The 23,004-nt window shown below is 42.9% G+C and overlaps 2 protein-coding genes across 3 annotated transcripts in view; both read right to left on the bottom strand.

Moving 5' to 3' along the window:
- Positions 1 to 5,928: 5,928 nt before the first annotated feature.
- Positions 5,929 to 15,367, bottom strand: LOC311063137 (serine/threonine-protein kinase Sgk1). Of its 2 annotated transcripts, none has more exons than XM_084082378.1 (10): positions 15,245 to 15,367; positions 12,634 to 12,709; positions 12,340 to 12,415; positions 11,738 to 11,926; positions 11,465 to 11,596; positions 9,718 to 9,954; positions 9,226 to 9,321; positions 8,424 to 8,579; positions 8,216 to 8,305; positions 5,929 to 7,542 (listed from the first exon to the last, which is right to left on the bottom strand). In XM_084082378.1, exons 1-10 carry the CDS (start codon positions 15,270 to 15,272, stop codon positions 7,375 to 7,377), a joined length of 1,248 nt encoding a protein of 415 aa, XP_083938504.1. In that variant the 5' UTR covers positions 15,273 to 15,367; the 3' UTR covers positions 5,929 to 7,374. The 2 variants fall into 2 exon arrangements, with proteins under 2 accessions (XP_083938504.1, XP_083938503.1); XM_084082377.1 differs by lacking the exon at positions 15,245 to 15,367 and adding an exon at positions 12,848 to 12,982.
- Positions 15,368 to 21,043: 5,676 nt separating this feature from the next.
- The window catches only part of LOC311062925 (uncharacterized protein), a gene marked incomplete at both ends in the record, with an annotated part of 40,596 nt that continues 38,635 nt past the window's right edge, over positions 21,044 to 23,004 (bottom strand). The window contains 2 exons of the mRNA XM_084082144.1: positions 21,044 to 21,206; positions 22,885 to 22,936. Of these exons, the coding sequence (XP_083938270.1) occupies positions 21,044 to 21,206; positions 22,885 to 22,936 (215 nt within the window). The remainder of the gene's footprint in view (positions 21,207 to 22,884; positions 22,937 to 23,004) is intronic.

The following is a 23,004-nucleotide window of genomic DNA, read 5'->3' as shown; positions in this document are numbered from 1 at the left end:
CGCAGCTGTAAGAGGGCTATATCGGTGGAGGGATTTTTCCTAAAACCATACTGATGCTCAAGATGTTGTGTTAATTTAAGTGGTGCAACATTCTTTTATAAACCAGTTTTTCCAATATTTTAGAGTAACTCTGATATTGGCCGATAATTATTAAAAAGTCTCCAGATGCAGAGGAATAACTTTGGCTTTCTTTTTAATCAGTTGGAACCACCCAGATTGCAGAGATAGGTTGAATATGTGTGTAAGGGCTTTAATAATAGAAGATGTAATTTAAATGGTTACTATTGGGTTTTACCATATCCTTTGACAGAGATTAACCCACATTTGCAACAACAACACAAAAATCATTTGCTATAACAACAGGGTCATTATACATGTTTTCTACCATCCTGAGATGGGAGGGATGCAGTATAGACTTTTTTTTTGTTAAGAAGTTCATTGACAATTTTCCAAGTGGACCTAATGTTTGATGATTCTCTGAATGTATTAGAAAAATACATTTTCTCTGATATGATATCCTCAGTTGAGGATTCAATTTTTTTTTTAAATAAATCGCAGAATCAAGAGGAGATTTGTTGGGATTGGGATTTGTGAGGAATGTTTTATATAATTTGTTTTTTAGAATAGAGGGTTTTTGGAGACCTGCTGTAAACCAGGGTTTCCAAAGACCTTCACCAAATGTATTCCTGCAGGGTTTAAGCAAAGGAAAGCAGCGATGAAAGGCAGAAATTAATTAAAAGGGTTAATGTCTGATAAGCATGCTGCACAGAGTGTTAAACATAATCCCAGGAAATGTTGCCAATCAACCTCTTAAACTGCTCCGTATTCCTAATGTTAAAATTCTAAATATAGCTTTATTTTTAAAATTCTAAATATAGCTGTAATGTAGACCACCGAAGTCTGACGTAATTTATGCATCCTTGGTTTGTCTACCTGGTTCGCAGTTTTCCACCCCCATTCTGAATCCCATAGACGTATTTAATATCGCGTCAAATAAGAACTGTGTTCCAATAATTAACAAATGACCACGGCGGTTTGACTCTTATGGATATGAAGCATCAACTGACGGTGAGAAAAAAATAATGTTACTTCCGCCGAATTAGTTACATTTTCGCCAGAAACAGACTGTTTCAAATATAAGTGACTGACTATCATAAACTATACAGAACCTCCTCCCTGACAATGACGCCGAGACAGTTTGTTTATTTTTGGACCACAATTCTTATGAGACGATTCTATGATATAGAATCAATGTTATTCTCCATAGTGAAATTACTTTGCGAACCTGGGGATGAACGAGTGACGTCAGGACTTCGGTGGTCTATTCCCAGCAGCGGCGGGCTCTTTAAATCCTCAGATGCCGCCGCCGCTCCCCCCACCCCCGCACACACACAGCTGCAGGAGACACCGTGTTTACAGTGATACACAAACTAACTCGTTTCGCCTACATTTGTAATTGAAACGGTGAAATAAACAATGTATAACGTTACATAACATGGAAGTACAGTAGCGTTGTCAGTGTTATCATGGAGTTAAAACTATAGGCTGTGCTAAACCACATCACAGTGTGACACTTGGAAAAGATAAGTTAATTATCCAAACTGCGTTGGTCGTCTTCTTTAGTGCTATTCAGGTGAGTTAACTAACTTACTACAGTTAGCTGTTTAGCAGAGCTGAGTTGTGTGTCATTTCCCTTTTATTATTTGTGAAATGTTTTGATTGTGACGCAACAACGAGTGTGTGTGCGTTCATGTGTGTGCGTGCGTGTGTCTACTGTTTTTCTGTTGTGTGTGTGTGTGTGTGTGTGTGTGTGTGTGTGTGTGTGTGTGTGTGTGTGTGTGTGTGTGTGTGTGTGTGTGTGTGTGGGGGGGGGGGGGGGGGGGGTTATTTTGAAATGGAAATGATCAGGCCAGTAAAAAGTGCTTGAAGGTGCTCTGGTAGGCCTACTACCTGTAAATCTTATATGTTAACCATGTTTTGTTGGGTTCCTTGAAACTATATAGTTATTATCATTAAACTCTGTTCTAAGTTCTTCTGAATAAAGATAATCATCTCTCTACAAACAAAGTGATAAAGTAGTGCAGGGGATCTGAAACATTTTCATGTCAAGGACCACCAAATTGATAGCCTATGTATTTTCATGTGGACATTATTAATTTTTTTTCCCCTCAAGATTTGTTTGCCAAAAAATAGCCACTCTGCAAGCTCACAACTTGTAGCATTGTGAATTTCTGAAGTTTAAAATAGGGTTTTAAAATAATAGGTTAAAGTGGTTAAATTGTTCCCCGTTTTGCTGGGGACCCTCTGGAACCCGTCAAGGACCCCTGGGGCCTGGGGTCCCCTGATCCTACTTTGAGAATGACAGTAGAAGCTGACTGCTACTGTACTACAACATTAAAAAAAAAAAGACTCTGCTGCCATCTAGTGGAAACTGAAGTACAGTAACAGATCAATCTCTCATTCTCTCGTTAACCACTTGAACCTTACACAGTTGACCTGGGTCCCCCAGAGCTCTATGCTTGGTTTGCAACTTCGCACCTTTGTTCCAAATACATACACCAAATCTCTTTGCTGAAAGCAGCCGATCTACGCTCATAGCTTGTTTAAAATAAACGTTACATTTATTCTATTTATTTGTTTCACATTCATATGTTCATGCTCTTTCTCTGTATTATCACATTCTTTTGGAGGTGCAATTCTACCATTATGGCAGTAATTATGGCATAATATCTCATTTGGTTTTATGTGTATGTTGTGTTGCATCTGCTTTTGAAGGTTTTGAGTTGTGAAAGGGTACGGTATACATATATGTGACTCTTGGTCTCTTCTACTTTTCTTTCTTTCTTCTTCTTTCTCAAGGCGGTGACCACAGACGGCAACAGCAATGAGTTTAACATCCTGGCAGGTGTGTTGCAGGGGGACACCCCCCTCCTCTTGATTAAAGTCTTGGGACTATCTATGCCATCAGTGGAGGGGAGAATGAAGCTTCACTATTACCCTTAGGTCTAGATTACTCCCTGCTGTACTCTTACCAGACCTAAGATTATGCAGATGACATCTGCCTGCTATTTGATCATGTGGAGCAGGCCAGGCGCTCCTGACCAGAGTGGAGGCAGAGTGTGCCAAGGTTGGCCTTGTGATAAATGCCATTAAAAACGAGGTTATCACTTATAACATTGAAAGATGTAATTCACTTAAATGCTTGGGGTCAACACAACAGTGTAAGACCTTACAATGAGGAAATCACTTGGCATGGATGGCTCAGAATGGCATGGACAGTATACTTAGGCTATCAAGCTCAACTTCTCAGTGACTGCAGCGTCTGTCTCTTATACTGCTATGAATGCTGGACCCTGAGTATAGCCTATATATAAGTCCCTGGATTGGTGCTACACCCGTCTGTTATGTGCAGCACTAAACATCAACTAGGATGAACACGTTACCAACCAAGCATCTGTAGCAGCCAGGAGAATGAGGCTGGCCGGTCACTGCCATTGACACTGGGAGCTCCCAGCCAGCAAACTATGGGACCCATCACAAGGGCGTCCCACACAAAAGTAATGCCAAGCACTTGCACAACTGATGAAGCCAAGAAGAAGACATCTCAGGGTAGGAACCTGTTTTTTTTCTTTGCTGCTGCTGGTGTTGCTGCTGATTGTGTTGTATGTTGTGTATGTGATTCAAGCTGTTGCTGTATTGTTGTCATATTGTGTTGTTGACTGACTGGGTCGCAATGAAACATTTTCAGGCTCTAGCTCTGGAATTGAAGGCTGATGTGAATCTACAGTGTGTTGTGTTATGTCTATTGTTGAAGGTAGTGAGTTGTGACATGGTACAGTATGTGTATACTAGGCTTTGTAGGTTTGGTTATTACGGGGCCAGGCTGCCAGCATGGCTCCCGTATTATTGCTGCTTGCAGCTATATTGTTGTTGTTGAAGTTGTGACAGGGTGCCAGTATATGTGTATACTAGGTAGTAAGTTGTGACAGGGTACACACTATACAGTAATAGGCTGTGAATAGTGACAGGGTGGGTGATTGGCTTGGTGGCAACACCTCTGTTTATGTAGGGCAGGCCTTTTCTTTCTTTCTTTCTTTGCACTCTGATAAAGCCCATCTCCCAACCATAGGGACTCTGAATCCCTGTACATAAACAGCAGATCCAAAACGACAGGTGGTAGCTGGGGTGGTGGAGTATTTTTTTGCAAGACAGCAGTGGTGAGAGCAGCAGCATCAGCATGAAGCATCAGCAGCAAAAGCAAGCAGTGATGAGTAGTACAAACTTCCAGTTTAAATAGAGCGGTCTGAGAATTTAATGAGTGTATGATTGGACGAGTGGATGTGAATGTGGAGCTGCACTGAGTTTCCTGACAGAACTTGCTCTGTGCATGTCTGTGCCAAGCACGACGCTCATTTCTTTCTTTCTTTCTTTCTTTCTTTCTTTCTTTCTTTCGAAGACAGCTCAAGATAGGAGCCTTGCTTTTTATGCTGCTGCTGCTTGTGTTATATGCTGTGTAATAAAGTGATTCAAGCTGTTGCACACTGCATGTGCATCACATCCTGCACTGTTTTCATTCAGCATGGCAAGACATGAATTTTGCCTGCAGGTGATGGTTATTTGGACGCATGACTGTGGTCTTACAATGTTCCTCCAAAACCTTTCCAGTAGATGGCAGTATATGACACATTTGAAGTATTCATGCATCTCTTTGGCCCACAGTGCAGCAACCTAGTCCTAGTGATGAATATGCAGCATACATGTCCAGGATACAACTATATTGCTATATTTCAACCACAACATATTTTGTACATGAAATCCCATGATTGTATTGATTATGCCTGGTTTGTCACGTAGTTTGGTGTGCAATATGTAATACATTTACATTTCCCATTACCCTGTTATTTACTGATTGTGATAATTATGATGCAAATTGTTTCCTTGTACGGTAGTCATTTCGAAAATGTCTTATATTTTCCCTTGGTTGTAAACATTGTACTGTATTTCCTCATGCTCTACAGTACATGTCCATGACATGTTCTCCAAGTTTTTCTTGTTTTTCTTCTATTTTCAACCTATTTACCTGAAGTACCACTCTATCTCCCAGGGTTATTGTGTCAACGTACAGTACTTCTGTTCAAGGAGTCATGTCATGTGAACCATGTGAACCACGTTTCCTTCAAATCAACACATAATAGTAAGCTAATAGTGATAGTGTATTTGATATTTGACAATTAATATTATTCCTGCATAAATCAAAATGTATGGCATTAGAGTGCATGGGTTTGGGGGGTTAACAACAGCAGACAGCTCAGTATACCTGCATTGTGATTGAGTGCATCACACATGCAAAATCTTTTTTTTTTTTTACCAACATGTTCTGTATACCTAAATTCAGTACTCTTTCAATATCAAGTTCAGCTGTCCAGTTGAACTTCACTTCATATATCTGCTGACTCAGAGTAGCCTCATCACGTTATCTGCAACCGGCCTATGATTTACCCTCAAGCAAACACATACACACACACACACACACACGTCTTGTATAACATTGCTGACGCACAGACAGGGGTTGAAGTCCACAGTTATGTGGGACAGTTGGCCGGAGGTCACTGGCTCAAGCCCTCGTGCCAGTCTGTTCTTTGCCCCCTCTTCTCAGCGGAAAAACACCTGTGTGTTCCTAAATCAACTTTTATGCCTGATTTATACAGCATACATCATACAGCAGTATTGCATTGTGAGCTTGTAGATCTTGTACATATTTCTGCCTTGCAACAAACGGCACAATTAGTATTCACTAAACGTAATTTACTAAAACTACAGTGGCTTAAGTTACATGTACACGTTTTGGCTGCAATGTGAGAAGGATGTTTTAAATGTTTTGTTCATGTAACTATAAAAATAACACGACTCAGGTAAGACTAGGGTATAATAAAGTTAAACATCTTTTATTGAAAACCAGACATGGCAACATAAATCTGAAACAATTTTACAATTTACAGTACATTTATCATGAATTGTTACATACAGTATACATATTTAAGCATACCTTTAGTCTCTTTGTTCCATATACATTAAAACTAGTACACATAACTCCAAATATACAAACAAACTTAAATACCATTAAACTGTTACAGCAATATTAAAATGGAATGTTCAGTTCCGACACTAACGCCAAGCCGCAGGGCCTTGTTACATTATTGTGAGGTGAATGGAAGACTACGCGAGGGGGACTCGGTTGGCAAGCAAATCTAAGGGAACCATTCTGAGTACACATTCCTTTTCTGTTTGTTTTAGGGTCTCTGTACGTCTATGACATAGCAGCACTTCTCTCTCTCCGTCTTCTCCCAACATCTCCATTATCACGTACACGTTCACGTACACAAACAAGGAGCTACAATTTAACACATCATTCCATGACCTAAATCCTACATGTTATGGGTAGGACAAGGGTACTGATTTAGTGCTACGACTATCCCTTCCCCTGACTTCAAAAGGCAACTCCCCCTGCAAACAGGAAAAATAGCTGTGGTGGAGTCGAGGGAAGAGTGAACTCATTGTAACTTGACAATGTCATGGCAAACCCAAAGATCTGAGCTCCAATGGAAAAAAATAAAGGCACCTTTAAGAGCAAAAGCATCCCCCTCTGTAACATTCAGCTTACAGCTTTAAATATCTCCCTTTTCTAAAACAGAACAAACACAAATGAAAAGAAACTAAAGCACCAAAATGAACATCATCTCCATGCTACTCAGGCAAACTCCACTGATAGGCCCCCTGTGGGTGACAACCGAGACATAGGTAGAGGATGAAAGAGTATTATTATCCTACAGTATGAAGATGAAGTCGTTACAGTCAACCCTTCCTCTTTTGAGAAAGGGTGGGAAAAGTGTGTGAGTGTTTGTTTTGTGTGTTCTGTTGTGGCATCGTGTGAGAGGCCTATTCAGCTGCCTGAGCTATGTGCAAAATGTCCGCCACTGTCACATGGGGTCGGGGGTTCTGGAGGCTGGAGAGGGATACCGTTTTGTGTCCACTGTGGAGGGTTGAACAGTTTGTGCAAATCAGAACCATTTGGTGAAGGACAATTGTTGCTGTAGCATGTCCTCTTGAACGTTTCCGAGAACTGGCCAGCGGAGGGTCTATGGTAAATACGGGTGTATACGTGCGGTTTATATAAATGCACGTTCCTTGTAGATGCAGATGCAGTTGTGGGGATGGGGTCAACAATGTCCATCATCCAGATGGGGAGTTGGGGGGAGTCAAGATGCAAGTCTACAGACACGGCATCATAGTTCATGTCCCATGAAGAATCCCACTGGAATATGAGATCCTAAAGGTTCTAAATTGGTGTCCATAGAGCATGCCTGTATTGAAATCCTATAGGTAAGAGTCCATAGAGGGAGCGTAGGAGAAGCCAAGGAAGGCTTCAGCGGCCTCTTTGATGCTGGCTGTGACAAGGGCACTGTCTGGAGAACAACCAATGGAGTTTGGCACTGGCTCGTCTGTGAACTCGGGGTCAAAGTGCCGCAGATCATTAGGACCCGTCTGAAAGGAGGGAGAAAGAGGGGGGGAATAAGGGTTTAGTCAAGCCATATAGTTCTCCTTTCAAAATGCCTTATCATAATTGTCTTATTTATTTATACGTAAAGTTGCAAACTAGCTGAGTCTGCACAATGTGTCGATTTCTCTCTCTCATTCTTCGATCCTGTTTGCCATTTCTCCATCCATATGTTCTGAGTTTTGTTGTCTTCTATTTAGCGTGTGTAGCTTATTTTTTGCCCATTTATCAAAATTGTATTTATTCAAAAAATTGCAGATATAATGAATATATATATATATTTTTTTAAAGCGAACATTGTAACTAAAACTTTGCTTCTGGGGGTCCCTGGATCAACATATTTTGAGATGGGGGGGGTCCGCGGCCAAATACACATCATTTTGGGGGTCCTTGACATGAAAAAGTTTGAGAATCACTGAATCCCGTACTCAATTCAAGGAGTGTGCGTTAAGCTCAGGACTTCCATTAAAATCAGGTTTTCAGAAACACGGGGAAATGGAAGATCATCATCGCTCGACTATAGGCTGACGTTATCTTTAATATTATTAAAGCAATGTATGTCATTGCATCAAGTTGTGAGTAGTCTGCCGACTGTTGCTAGTGCAGAAAATATCAGAAGTCGGTGCCGTCTGCTTATAGTAGTCCATAAAAGGAACGTACCACATTAGGGTTGAAGGGAGGAGTGAGCTTCTTGGCGTTGAGGTCGTCCCAGTTGATTGGGGAAAAGAACATGTGGTTCTTAATTTCAGTCTGAGGAGAGACCAAAGAGGGAAGGAGGTTAACTGAGGTGGTGGTGTCTGGCATGTCAAAAAAAAAACTGCCATTAAAAACAGTCACACAATGTCATCTCACATATGCAAACACTTACAAAGTCGTCAGCACAGCCCAGCCTCTTCGTGCGGTCCTTCTGCAGAAGACCCTCCAACAGGTTCCGGGCTGCATTGGAGATATTGGGTTTCAGCTGCAGCGGTTTGTTCAGAATGTTGTCGTACATCTCCGCTGTGTTACGGCTGTAGAACGGAGGCTGTTGACAGACAGTAAACAATAGATCAACATTTTGGCCGAGATCGTGTTCACATAATTGAGACAGGACTTTAACCCATTGAGACCTGGAACTGTCTCATTTTTAGATTTGAGCTAAAAAGCATTATTTTACACTTTGGGCTATTCAAAAATAGCAGATATACAAGCTCATAGCGCGGCACCGAGTGCCGCGCTACGAGCTTGTAGATCTGCTATTTTTGAAAAATCGTGAAAATGTGTGCAAATCTTTGAATATATATATTTTTAAAGCGACATTTTTTAACTCAAATCTTTGCTTCTGGGGGTCCCTGGAACAAAATATTTTGATGGGGGTCCGCGGCCAAATACATATAATATTGGGGGTCCTTGACATGAAAAAGATTGAGCACCACTGATATAGAAACATACGTTTTTCAGAATACTGTTGGGATTTAGGAGACATGTAGAATCGGCTTCAGGTCTCAATGGGTTAATCTGCAGTTTAGCCTGACTGTATAATAGAAACATATGTGTACACAAGGCTTAAATCACAGGGGCTAACTTGGTATTCTGCAACCTAGCTTTTCACACCAACATTCCACGTACTTATACATACAGTATACAGGTATATACACTGTATATATGATAGAGTGTGGAGTCAAACTCACCAGGCCATAGAGCATCTCGTACAGCACAGCTCCTAGACACCACCAGTCTACTGTCCGGTCATATGGCTGCTTGTGTAGCACCTCAGGAGCTAAATACTATTAGGAAAGAGAAAGAGATGAATTAAATGTATGCTTTCAATACTGACAAATGAGATGCAAATTTGCAGCAGGGGTCAAATATTGGGTCCGCGGCCAAATACATATCATTTTGGGGGTCCTTGACATGAAAAAGGTTTGAGAACCACTGAATCACGTAGTCAATTCATGGAGTGTGCGTTAAGCTCAGGACTTCCATTCAAATCAGGTTTTCAGAAACACGGGAAAAAGGAAGATCATCATCGCTCGACTAGGCTGACGTTATCTTTAATATTATTAAAGCAACATACGATTTTTCAAAAGGTAAGAAAATTGAAAAATCGCTGGCAGTGGGTGCACGAGGCCAGAAATAAGTCTGGCAGTGAAAGAGTTAAGTTCCGAGGCAAGCGTGGTTACCTCTGGCGTTCCGCAGAAGGTGGAGGTGGTCCCGTTTTGCTCTATGTTCTCCTTGCACAGCCCGAAGTCTGTGAGGATGATGTGACCCTGGGAGTCCAGTAGAATGTTCTCTGGCTTCAGGTCTCTGTAGACGATGTTGAGGGAGTGGAGGTAGCCCAACGCGCTGGCGATCTCTGCCGCGTAGAACCTGGCCCTGGGCTCCAGGAAGCAGCGCTCTCTTTGCAGGTGGTAGAATAGCTGGAGGAGAAAGGGTCGGGAGGTTAGTTAAGACAATCTCATTTGGTGCATACCAGTGAATGACCCAAAATGATGAAGTGTACAATAAGGAAAACAGTCACATTGTGTGCATCTGGGGCATTCCCCCAAAATTACCCTGGAGGAAACATAACGACCAGAGAGAGGAAATGAGAGCAGAAGTAGGGACAGATCAGAGCAGAGAGGCGGCAATGCAGATAAATGGACAGACACAAGGGACACAACAGGATGAGAGGAAGAAAGAGAGAGAGACAGACCAAAGCATAAAAAAAAGGTGATGGAGGAAGATGGATTGGAATGGGGGCAATAGGTGAAGGGAGAGAGTAGAAAGATAGCGAGAAAAGAGAAAGGAGAGAAGGAGGGGAAATGTGGTGGTTTCCTGACGAGGGCCATATTTAATCAGTTCTGTCTTTGGTCGTCCAACAATCACAGGAAATAAGCTCTATTAAACACACACACACACACACACACACACACACACACACACACACACACACACACACACACACACACACACACACACACACACACACACACACACACACACACACACACACACACACACACACACACACAGCTAATTCTGGCTCAAGTCTCTGCTTCTATCCCTCCCCACCCAATGACTTCCTGAGAGGTGTTTCCTTTAAAAAAGACTGGACCACAGCTTCTATTCTGCTTCACATGACAGGATATCCCTGCTGTTTGTCTGTCTGTGCACACCCCCCCCCCCTCTCCTCCCCCACTCCTGAGTCTGCACAATGTGTCGATCTCTCTCTCTCATCCTTCGATCCTGTTTGCCATTTCTTCCTCCATATATGTCCTGTGTTTTGTTGTCTTTTATTTAGCGTGTGTAGCTTATTTTTTGTCCATTTAGCATCCAGCTCTACTGATCAGACAACTTAACCCATTAAGACCGGAAACGCATCTGTGTCATTTTTACATTTCTTTGGCTACTCAAAAAATTGCAGATATAATGATATATATATATATTTTTTTAAAGCGAACATTTCTAACAAAAATCTTTGCTTCTGGGGGTCCCTGGATCAACATATTTTGAGATGGGGGTCCGCGGCCAAATACATTTCATTTTGGGGTCCTTGACATGAAAAAGTTTGAGAACCACTGAATCACGTAGTCAATTCATGGAGTGTGCGTTGAGCTCAGGACTTCCATTAAAATCAGGTTTTCAGAAACACGGGAAAATGGAAGATCATCATTGCTCGACTAGGCTGACGTTATCTTTAATATTATTAAAGCAACATATGTTTTTTCCAAAGAAAAAAACTAACGTATGCCACCTTTCTCCATTATTCTTCCCTCTGAAAAACCTTCATCCGAGAACCTAGTTTAGTCCCCTTATCGTCTCGCCTTCCTTCCTCTAGTTTAACAGCTTGTTAGCAATGGACAGTAATAAAAATACATCGAACATGGAGCACTTGTTCCAGGTACTCCAAGACGCTTTACAAAATAAGTTGAAAGCAGGCTAGCTCACCTCTCCACCATTGATGTAGTCCAAGACGAAGTACAATTTGTCTGCCGTCTGGAAGGAGAAGTGTAGACCCACTAGGAAGGGATGCTTTATGTTCTTCAGAAGCACATTCCTCTCTGACATGATGTGTTTCTCCTAAAGCAATGGGGCAAACGGCAGAGGTTGATGAGGTGGTGCAGGAGATGTTGTGCAATTGCACGTGTTTCACTTTATTTAAGTGGAGGCGAAATCACACAGGTAAAACACGTTTTAGTGTCTCTATTAATGTGCCCTCACCTCCTTCTTCTTGAGGATGGCTTTCTTCTGTAAGACTTTGACAGCGTAGAACTGGTCATCTGTACGGTGTCGTGCCAGCAGGACCTTGCCGAAGCTGCCTTTGCCTATGACCTTGAGGAAGTGAAAGTCACTGGGCTTAGCGGTGGGATTGGAGGAAGGACCAAGGTTGATTTGCTGGGATGGACTGGGCTGTATGGCGAAGGAGACAGGGATAGGAGGAAGAAGAAGGATGGAGGATGGAGAGTGAGGAAAGGCAATGAGGTTAGAGTCAAAATAAACAAGCATGAACCCAAACATGGCGCACATGGATTTAAACATAGGGTTGATGAGTGCTGTGCACAGCACAAACAATGAACAATAAACAATACAGCGTATGTCTGTATAATATTTTATGGCATACACAAAGGAAGAGCCACACAATACGGTGGTGTTTACGTCACTGGTCACGCTGAGGAGCTTGCCATCAACACCAGTTGAAAGATCAGCTGATGTTGAAAAGTGCATGGCAGCGAATGTATACAAGCTGAAGAAAAGTAAACCCCTCCTTAAGCGTGAGACCTAAGTGCACATGTACACACAAACAGAATCAAACATCAACTTACAGGAGGAGAGGGGTTTGCGTTCATGAGCTCAGCATCCTGTGGAGGACTCAGGTTCAGAATGGACTGGACCTCAGGACTGGAAAGAAAAGAGAATACATGCTTATTACTCAGATTAAATGTAACAACACAACACGCCCTTACAGACACTATTTGCAGTGATCTCATGTGGAAGTTATACTGCAACTCATATTGAATCATCCATCAAAACAGTCTCTATAGAATTAACACATAAGCCTGCTTCCACAGTGTTTGAGTAAAAGAAATGAACAATAACATGAGTCAGATGGTACTCACTGCTTGCAGGCGTAGGCGTTTGTGGCTAGCCTTTGAATGAAGTCGTTCAAGCCCATCCTCCTCTGTTTCATGAAAGCTGCAGCATGACAGGAAAAAAACAAGAGAAAATATGGTTGAGTGTAATAAATACAAGGCAGTACAATATACAAGGCAGTCCCATGAAGTGGCCTATCTTGATTTGATTCCAGTTGTCCTACACGGTCATTATCCATACCTGAGACAGATGACACTAGTCCTTTGCATTTAGAGTAGGTCAATGCAGGCACTTCTTTTGCTCTTTTGATTGTCATAGTTGCTATTGAAAATAGATATGTGCACACGATAAGAGTTCAAAGCTAAAATGACAACTGTTGCTTTGAGGTCGTTTTATAGAAGGCCTGTGGGCGAGGGAGGAGCTGTGATTTCCCCCCACTGCTCCGCCCTCTGAGGAGAGTCCTGCCTACGTCACTACCTAGTGGGAGTGTCCCTCTGTCAACATTCCACTCTGCTGAATGGACCACAAGAGAATGACTGTGCCCGATCTTGACCAATCATTGGCCGTTGCGCTCCTACGCATCACTGCCGTACCTCAAGGTTAATTTGTGTCAATAATGGGGGAAAAGTAAAGCGATACTTATTTGCAACCCGGCAACCACTCAGTGAAATAAATGTTTGTAGGCCAACCGTTGCATAATGTTGAGAAAAAGCACATGGAAGTACGGTTTACAATACAAATTCAACTAAAATGGATTGCCCAGGAAAGCTGCAATGGCTTGTTTCAAATGGGATCATCACGTAGGCCTACTCAATTCATGGTGTAGTGTGCGTTGAGCTCAGGACTTCCATTAAAATCAGGTTTTCAGAAACACGGGAAAATGGAACCTCATCATCGCTCGACTATAGGCTGATGTTATCCAGGTGTGACCAATCCACTTTAATATAGACTATCATTGTCCCAACGTTGGCTACATAGGTGTCACAGAATTAAGTATAGAAAATAACACTCCAAAACATGCAGAAATCACAATACCGACATTATAATGCAATGTAGTGGTAACCGGAAGACTCGCCCCAAAACATGGTCGCCCCCATTTATTTTGCGGACCAGCGATTCTTGTTTTACTGAGGATAAAGTTAGAAATAAGTTTAGGCTTAGGCATAGTTTTCCTGAAGGTAAGTTTAGGAATAAGGTTAGGTTTTTCCACCGTTTTACTGAGGTTATGTTTAGGAATAAGGTTAGGTTTTAGTTTAGGCATAGTTCACTGAGGTTACGTTTAGGAATACCAGGTGAAGAATACCGCCGGCATTGATCCGGGGCGACTGTGTTTTGGGGCGAGCGTTTTGGTATTCAATGTAGTTCCTAGTTCTCAAACATCACGAGCCTAGTTGCCACCGTGAATACTTCCTTGTGTAGCTACACCAATGTTTCTCTGTTCCAACGATTCGGGTCAATGTCCTGATCAGCCAAGCAGTTTGGTCATTTGTTTCTCAATGAAAACGGCCTGCGATGACGCATGTTCCATCTGTACACAAAAGACCAGGGGGAGCGCTAGAGCAGAGCAGAGGGGGCCACATGCCAAGAAAAAGCCACTAGTGGAAAAGTACAGCCTTCGAAAAACTGCACAAATTCAACTCACGAACGTAACGAACCCAACGGGAAAGACTACCGTTGAGGGGGAAAAGGGGGCCCCACGTTCTAATCTTTTAAAGGGGAACCCTCTGGCCAATCAAAACACCATGATTAAAAGTCTGGTTGTCTGGGGAAAAAAAACTTTACAGTTTCATTTGTAGCCTAAGGTCGCATACTTTGAGCAGCTTGCTTTCATTAGACACAGTTATATAAGCTCGCACCTGGTTCACATTTTAACCCGTGCCAAAAATGTGCAACAGTTTAACCTACATATTTAAGTTGACGTTGCATAACGTTGAAACCGTGGCACGCCAACATCTGTGATAGATAGGCACGGGCAAAACACACTTCAAATGACTATCATTATGAAAGAAAGTGCTCACACAGATGAAAAGAAAAAAAAGAGGCTAGACTGTTATTTAAGCAACTATATCATGACGCGTTATATTTTCGAGTTTGCCGTCCGTTATCCTGCAGGCTGGGAAGTTTAAGCTGCAGCATCGACCCGGGGAAATCAAGTTGGGCAACTCAACAAACAAGTGGGCTAACTAACCTATGGCAAGTGCACTACAAATGTCAATACAAAGTGCAAACACATTGATCTAATCTAATAACAATAGCAACAGTATCGAGATGCCATGGATCACAAACCTTGCAGTTCTGTTTTCATCTTTATCGCGTATTGCCAGCTGTAGCAGCCTGGTGCGCGGATGGTTCAACAAGTTGGGATAGAAAGGAACTTCCCAGCGCTTGTGCTGGGATATATAGCCTAACAGGGCTCCTATCAGCAGGACTTTTATTACACTGATAACAAACGGTGCGAAATCCAGGTCAACGGGCTAACGGGGCGCCCACCACCAAGTGTCAGACCATATTTGTTTTCCCACCCGGCGATACACGATACGTATAGACACGGAATGTAGGTTAATAGCCTATAAAGAGGTTTAAAAAAAATATATATATATCATTGCATCATTCAGTATTTAGCCGAAGGCTACTTACATGTCAATGCGGTTGTTTTGTCTTTCATGGGGACGGTTTCTCGAGCCACAACAAGGAGATGGCTTTAGGGACCTCGGTGAGGGTAGAAGGAATTTGCACTAAGACGCTAGCATTCCATTTCTTGACGGGTTTCATACTGCGGATATATTTTGGGCGGAGACGTCCCGCCTCTCTACTTTGTCCTCCACTCTCAATCTCACTCACACGTCTTAACTGCTCTCCAATTCCTTAAGGAGGGAGAGCCATGAACTGAATGAAAACCCCGACCGGGATTTGTGGACATTAATTAATTCCCCCCTCGCACGAAATATCAAGTCTCTGCTATTGTGTTTTGGGGGATAACCGGGCCAGGCGTTTCACCTACTGTACTCTAAGGGAAAATACTATAGTCTACATTTGGAAAGCAACCAAGTTCACATTCAGTTAGTATCAAGCCACCACACCAATTCACTATGAATTGAGTACAAATGACCCCAATGGAAACAACAAGCCAATGGCTTTCTTTTCTTTTTTTTAATTCCTATTAGCTGACCTTGTATTAAACTGTACTTTCATGTGCTTTTTTATGCAAACTTCTAATAAAGTAAATCAATCAATCAATCAATCACCACACATTTTCTCTTTCTCTGCAGGCTCTTGTCTCATGCAGTGTCATCATGGGCAAATTGATTGGGTTACTTCGAACATTAGTGATTCGGGACTCAGGAGTCCTTTTATTATGAGCAAGCATAGGGAAGGGACGTATGGACCCATAAGAAAACACAAAGCAGAGCAGTAGGAGTGTGTCTTCTCAAACATCTTGAATGTCCTCAAAATAAACACAGTTGTCTTGTGTTAGAAAAGTGAAGTCAGAGTCTAGAGAAACATGGAAAGAGTTGTGCGGATGGGTGAGGAAAAGGTAGTGGTGCTAGAGCAGTCAATATGGAAAGAAACTACCTTGCTTCCCTGACCTCCATCCCTGATCATTTTGACAGAGCACTCACAACATGCCAGCCAGGTCCCAGCTGAAATAGCAGCTATCATCAACAATACAGTGACTGGAATTGTGTTAGTACATATTTCCCCCCAAGGCAAGGATGTGACTGTGATTGCCCTTCCAATATCCCCATGTTGACTATTAAGAGGGTAAATTCAATTCAGACCGTGCACCTATGTGTGGGGACAAAATGTGCTGCACCGTGAAGGCTAAAGTGGTTCAATCATTGTTCGACCGTGAATATGCAGAGCCAAAGGGAACTGGACTATTATGACTCATTCAAAAATCACTTTAAGGAGAAGCGCGTGTGTGTGTGTGCGTACATGCGTGTGTGCGAGCGTGTGTGCTTGCGAGCACGTGTGTGTGCGCGTGAAAATGAGAGGAAGCAAAAGACAGTAAAAGTTGTGTTTGGTTTACTCATGACCATCCCTTCTATTTCTCCCTCTGATGAGGAGACATGTGTGTGTGTGTGTGTGTGTGTGTGTGTGTGTGTGTGTGTGTGTGTGTGTGTGTGTGTGTGTGTGTGTGTGTGTGTGTGTGTGTGTGTGTGTGTGTGTGTGTGTGTGTGTGTGTGTGTGTGTGTGTGTGTGTGTGTGTGTGACTCTGCAGTTTTTAAATTTAGCCTCAAATTCTTTTACTACTGCTTCTGTTTCTCCCTCAACTTAGGTCAAATCTATTATTAATCCAGCCACATGGCACACACACACACACACACACACACACACACACACACACACACACACACACACACACACACACACACACACACACACACACACACACACACACACACACACACACAAGCCCCCTTTTCACATGGAAACCATACATTGCTGGATAAAACAGTCAAAAAACATAACAAATGTTATGCCAGTGAAGGCAGTGGATGGATAGTCATTCACACATTGGCTTAGAGAAGTTCTGTATGAATGAAGTTTTATTTCTCACTTTTACTTTTACAGTACAGGTACAAACAGCTAAAAGCAAGCGAGGTCTGCAAAATACTGTGCAACATCAGTAATGCTCACATGAGAGGTGTCTAGCACACTAGACTAGGCAATACAGGATATTACATATAATATGCAAGGTGTTTTTTGGGCCAAGGACCCCTTAGCTGAGAGAAAGATGAAGCAGGGACCCCCATTACATGTTGTATAAAACTGTGTTGCAGATGAAACTTTTTATTTAGTTTTAGCTTCATAGACTTATTTCACATCACTATCAATGTTGTGTAAATGTATGTTTTAGTGTGTTTGTTTGTTTGATTACACAATATCTTTTCTATTAATATATTGGATTCATGTTAATGTGTATCTTCAGACATTTAACCACTTAACCCTCAATACTTTGTAAACTAGTCCACTGGCTCTGTACTTGGTCCGCTCTTTTTCCCCCCTACACCAAACCTTTTTGCCGAAAAGCTGTTATCGGCTATTTTTGGCTAATGTTCCCCTCAGAATAGAGATGTTCAAGTGGTTTATGTCTCCCATTAATATGGTTAATTTCTTATCACACAATAATCCCCCCCAACGATTTCCTTATTTTTGAGTCGGTCCAATCCCCAGACTTTCATGAAATGCTGTTTTGCTTGCTCTGTTTTCCAAATCTTCATCACCAAAAATTAAGACCATGCAATGCTGTACACACACGCACACGCACACGCACACGCACACACTAGCCCCTTTTTCACATGGAAACCATACCATACACCATTCTTACAGGTAGTGGGAATAAAAGCGTCATTACGTACATACACGTAAGCACATCATATGTTACACTTAAACTGCGTGTGAAGACGTAGGTAAATGATACTAAGTCCAAAGTGTAGAAATTACTTGTGCATCTCTAGTGGATTTACAGCTTTCAGTGCAAGTGGGAAAGGAGAGAGAGAGAGAGAGAGGGCACATCAAGTACTTCCTAAATTCCCTTATGGTGTTTACCTGCACCAGCAAAACTTGCAGCAGTATAATAAGATAAGGGCTTTTCACCTCCAAAACGGCCAGCAACGCAGTCTTTCAACAAGCACTTCAACTGCAAAGAACACTTTGAACCACTGACACCACAAGTGCAGCTCGCGTGGGAATAATGCATCTCATGAAAACAACGTAGCCTGTACACTGTGTACAGAGTCAAGAAAAATGCCTCCGTGGATCTCATTCCGTTCGCAACTGTGGATAACAATAAAGACTGGCAAAACAGGTGTTGACACCGAAAAGAGCTGCTGACCTTAAAGCAGACTTCTATAGGCCTGTATATGTTTACACAAGGTCAGTTCAGAGACAACAATGCAGCACTCGTGGGTATGAAAAGCTGCTTGTCTGCGTGCCGGAACCTAAGCACACAATTTAGGTTACATGAGTCATAACACAGAGAAATAGGTTAAACAGTATGCATACACTGTAAAAGTCTGAGTGTTAATTTAACTTAGAGATACTCTAGTCCAGTGAGAACTCTCAGAGTTACAAATTGATAAATTAACACTGAGGATTTGACTGTGTAGCCTATTTGCGCTCAAATATGCATCACCATAGTTCTGATAGAATAGGGATGATGATGATGATGATGAAAATAAAGATGGTTACGTTATGTTACCTGACAGTGTAGTAAGCACAGCACTCGTGTTGGCTTCTGTGTTCATAGCCCCCAATAAATAAAATGAGGGTGAGCGAGCAAGCAACCAACCGTGCGTGCGTGTGTGCTTGTATGTGTGTGTGTGTGTGTGTGTGTGTGTGTGTGGAAAGAGTGAACGAAAGTAGGAGCGGTGTAGAGACGAGTTTGAGAGTAAGATCAAGAAAGACAGAGAGAGACGGAGGGAGAGAGAGAGAGAGAGAGAGAGAGAAAGAGAGAGAGAGGGAGAGGTCCTGAGAGAGTACTGAGTGTTCTTCTCCTATCTGGCCTTCTTCTCCCTGTGGTCTGATGCTGTAGATGGGCTTCTCAATGAGAGGAAGCGTCACAATATTGTAGGTGTGCGTGATGTGCATTTGGGTGTGTGCCTGTGTGTGTGTGTGTGTGTGTGTGTGTGCTCGCGTGTGTGCGTGCAAGACTTACACGTTATGTAACCCGATAGCGGCACTGCCATCGGTGCCAAGGTCAACACTGACTGACAAACACACACGCACACACACACAAACAAACACAAGCACACTTGGGGCTCTTTTTGTTAAATCAGAAGGAGGTCGCCTCTCGGAGGAACATCAGGGTGGGAGGGGGAGGGTGTCAAGAGTGGATGCTGCTGTGATGCGCACACACACACACGCATACGCACACGCACACACACACAGGCACACACACGGCACACATACACCCCCCCCTCCCCCGACACACAACCCGACCCAACTCCTCCTGCACATACACAAAGACCAAGATATTCCCATATCCACGCTGTCTTCGGCAGATCACGCAACAGTTATTTGCTTGTCCGTTTTTCTCTCTTATTCTCCCTCGTCTCCATCTTGGCCGTGTCCGTCCGTTGGTGATGAGTCTGGTCCAGGCTGTCTGCCACTGAATGTGAATGAGCCTCGGTGGTAAGGAACCAAATGACACTGTTACATAAAGCCCTCTGCCATTCAGGAAGCTGAGAGCAGCTTTGTCCACTGGACTAGGTAGATTGGGATGTACACAGTAAAACCTTCAGTGTTCATTTTAACTCTTAGTGGACAAATTGCTGGTTCCATTTGTTAGTTCAGACTCAGAGTTACAAATAGATAAATTAACACAGATGATTTTACTGTTGTGACTGTCTAATCTGTCTAATCTGATAAAAGAGCCTACTGTAATTCACAGCCGAGTCCTGCTTAGTTGATAATTTGGCATCTGAACAGGTTGTTGTGTGTGACTGTGTGACGTGACGAGTTTGGCAGCCAGGAGGACTCATAATCACGTGATGAGATTCAGCTGCACATGCACAATATTAAAGGACCCCTTTCCCCCGAACTGTAATATCCAAATGAGCACTTAGCAAAAGCAACGGCGGAAAAGTGCGTCATAACCAAAGGTAGAAGGTAGCCGAGAGGATGGCCAGTCTGTCTCAGGGGATGAGTGCCGAAGAGAGGTGCACCGGACGTCTAGAGAACCAGGTCAGCCACAGTAACATGCATTATGCCAAGCTAAATGAAGTTCTGACTATGCTCACCACTGAATGATGAACCAAAACGACTAGACAACTCCTTGGCCTTTCCGAGGAAGAGGCTGTTTTTCTGCCACCATTGTGACAGGCCTGTCACCTGCCCCCTCGTCGTCGTTTGATATTGAGCCCATCACTACTACGTACGTCATCAGCAAACTTTACAATGGAATTTTGAGCTGTTCTTGGCCACAAGTAGAGGGTTTACAGGGAGTACAGCAAAGGACACACACCCGTGGGGGGGTTGCAGTATTTAGGGTAAGGGTGGTAGAGGTGTGACTGCCCACCCTGACCACTTCTGGTCTGGCAATTAAAAAGTCCAGGACCCAGTCTTACACTGCAAGGTTCATACCCAGGTATGACAGCTTGCTCGCCAGCCTGGTGGGGGCTATTGTGTTAAAGGCAGAGCTATACAGTCATCAATAAATAACAGCCTAACATAGTCCCCCTCTCTGTTGTTATCAAGGTGGGAGAGGGTGGCATCAGTGTTTGGATGGTAGGCAAACTGCAGTGGGTCTAAGGTGCGGAGAGAGAGGAGCAGATGTGATCCTTTACTAGTCTCTCAAAGTACTGTACATCGAGACCACTGAGGTCAGCGCTACTGGGCGTGTAGTTGTTCTGGCCGGCTGGGGAGGCGTTCTTGGGCACAGGGACAATGATGGACCTCTTAAATCATGTGGAGACTACTGGCGCCAGGGGATCAGCACAGGTCTTGATGACCCACACGGAGATGCTGTCTGTGCCGGCTGCTTTCCTGGTGTCCGTTCACCTTTTTCAGCACTCTCGTCACGTCCTGTCCGGGGGAGGACGAGCATGTTCTCTTCTGCAAGAGAATGGAGCACTCCCTGTCGCTGTCCGCGGGGCTAGGGCGATATCGTAATATCATATGCACTTAATGCACGTAATTCAGGCCACGATACTGTGTGAGTAACTTAACAGTTGATATTTTACTGCATTTTCACAAGGCTAGGGTTAATATGTTAGGGTTAATGTAAGGGTTAGATGAGTTATAGTTAAGATTAGGGTAATCCCTCCTCCTCCCTCTTCTGTCTTTTTTTGCACCTAAAAGGAGTAGTTCACCCCAAAAATGCCTTTCTCTCTATCGTTTACTCAAATATTATTGTATTGTGATACCACAGTCTTTGCAGAACATGTCCCACCACCAACATTTCGTTGCTTGTACAGTACCTGTATAAGTGAGTGACAAATCAACGCTTCTTGATCCTTGATTCAGTGTCAGAATTACAGCTTCATAAACATATCAGCAAGAGAGGATTACAAGAGAGGATACCTGAACACACCTGCACGTCGCGCACACACACACACACACACACACACACACACACACACACACACACACACACACACACACACACACACACACACACACACACACACACACAGCTGCGAGTGCCCACAGAATGTTGGTAAATAGAATTAGTAAACACAGGTGATATAAACTTATTAATCAAGACAGAATAGTGTTAAGTAATGCTGACATTGAAATATTCCCCCTGCAGCCACTAGTTGATTGGAAATTCTAATGTGACTTAATAAGGTTGTTAAACCCAGCAGATGCTTGTCATTACATAACAGCACTCTGCACTGTAGCTGCTGTCTATGACCTAAGGAGAGAATTGAGATGGACACACACACACAGCTCCTCTCTCTGTTCTTATATTTTATGAATTACTGTCTCTCTTTCACTCTCTCTGTCTCTCATTCTCCTTCGGTCTATCTCCCTGTCCTTCTCTTGCAAAACACACTGTCACGTACGTGCACTTGCAGCAATTAGAGTGATGTTTCTTGTAGCGACTCCTGCATTGACACTCTTCAACTTTTAACTGCTTCCGCGGCTGTGTGAATGATTGGTGAACTCCACACAGAAAGAAGTCTGAAGCCAAGGGAAATAGCTTGTCACCACTAGCATGGCTTATTGCTCAGATTTCTTTCTATAACTTTCATAGTTGTAAGCCTCATTTTATACTTCATCGTATGACGGTGTCACGTAAAAATAGCCCATCTACAAGCACACAATGCAATGGGCTGTGAGCTTGCAGATATTTTTCAGCAGAAACAATTTCTCAAGTTCAAATATTAGGTACTTGGTGCTACACTACAGGCCAAGAGACCATAATAATACAGTACAATGAAACACACAGTAAACTCCTCAGTGTTAATTTATTCATATTAACACAGGATTTTACTGTGCAGGGATTTCTTTTAGTTTTTTTTTTAGTGTGCAAACTCCTATTCAGAGAGTGCAGTGCTTATGAATGTTTAAAATAGAAATAAGCCAAGCGGGGTCCTGGTGATGCAAGTAATGACTTTAAGTCAAGTGCTAGTTTAATCTTTATAAAAAGAAAATGTTTTAATGCAGTTTTCTGTTCCTTTTCTTTCTGTGTTTGCCTCTCTCCACATTATCCGCTGCACATTTCATCCCACTGTGATGGTTTTCTGGCTGTAGTAAAGGCTTCCGATTTCTCTCCCACACACACAGCATCCAAGATACTCGTGAGAAGAGATCATATGCTGGCACACAAGCGCTTCCCGGCTGAGGGAATGAGAGTCCAGAAGTAGGGATAGATAGGCTCTGTGGCCAGACACAAGTGACACACACATACCGCACACACACACACACACACACACACACACACACAC

This window comes from Gymnoscopelus microlampas, assembly GCF_963454915.1.
Source record: "Gymnoscopelus microlampas genome assembly, chromosome: 16".
Classification (NCBI taxonomy): Eukaryota; Metazoa; Chordata; class Actinopteri; order Myctophiformes; family Myctophidae; genus Gymnoscopelus; species Gymnoscopelus microlampas.
The sequence above is the reverse complement of the archived record's forward strand: the minus strand, read 5'-3'. Positions and strand labels throughout refer to the sequence as shown.

What these genes read in the sequence shown, in the direction of transcription:
- LOC311063137 (XM_084082377.1), bottom strand. Translation starts at nt 12,923, where the DNA reads ATGACAATCAAAAGAGCAAAAGAAGTGCCTGCATTGACCTACTCTAAA. An exon ending in ACTACATCAATGGTGGAGAG is followed by an intron (nt 9,955 to 11,464) that starts GTGAGCTAGCCT and finishes TTTCTCCTCCAG; the next exon opens with CTATTCTACCACCTGCAAAG. An exon ending in TGGGCTGTGCTGACGACTTT is followed by an intron (nt 8,306 to 8,423) that starts GTAAGTGTTTGC and finishes GTCTCTCCTCAG; the next exon opens with ACTGAAATTAAGAACCACAT.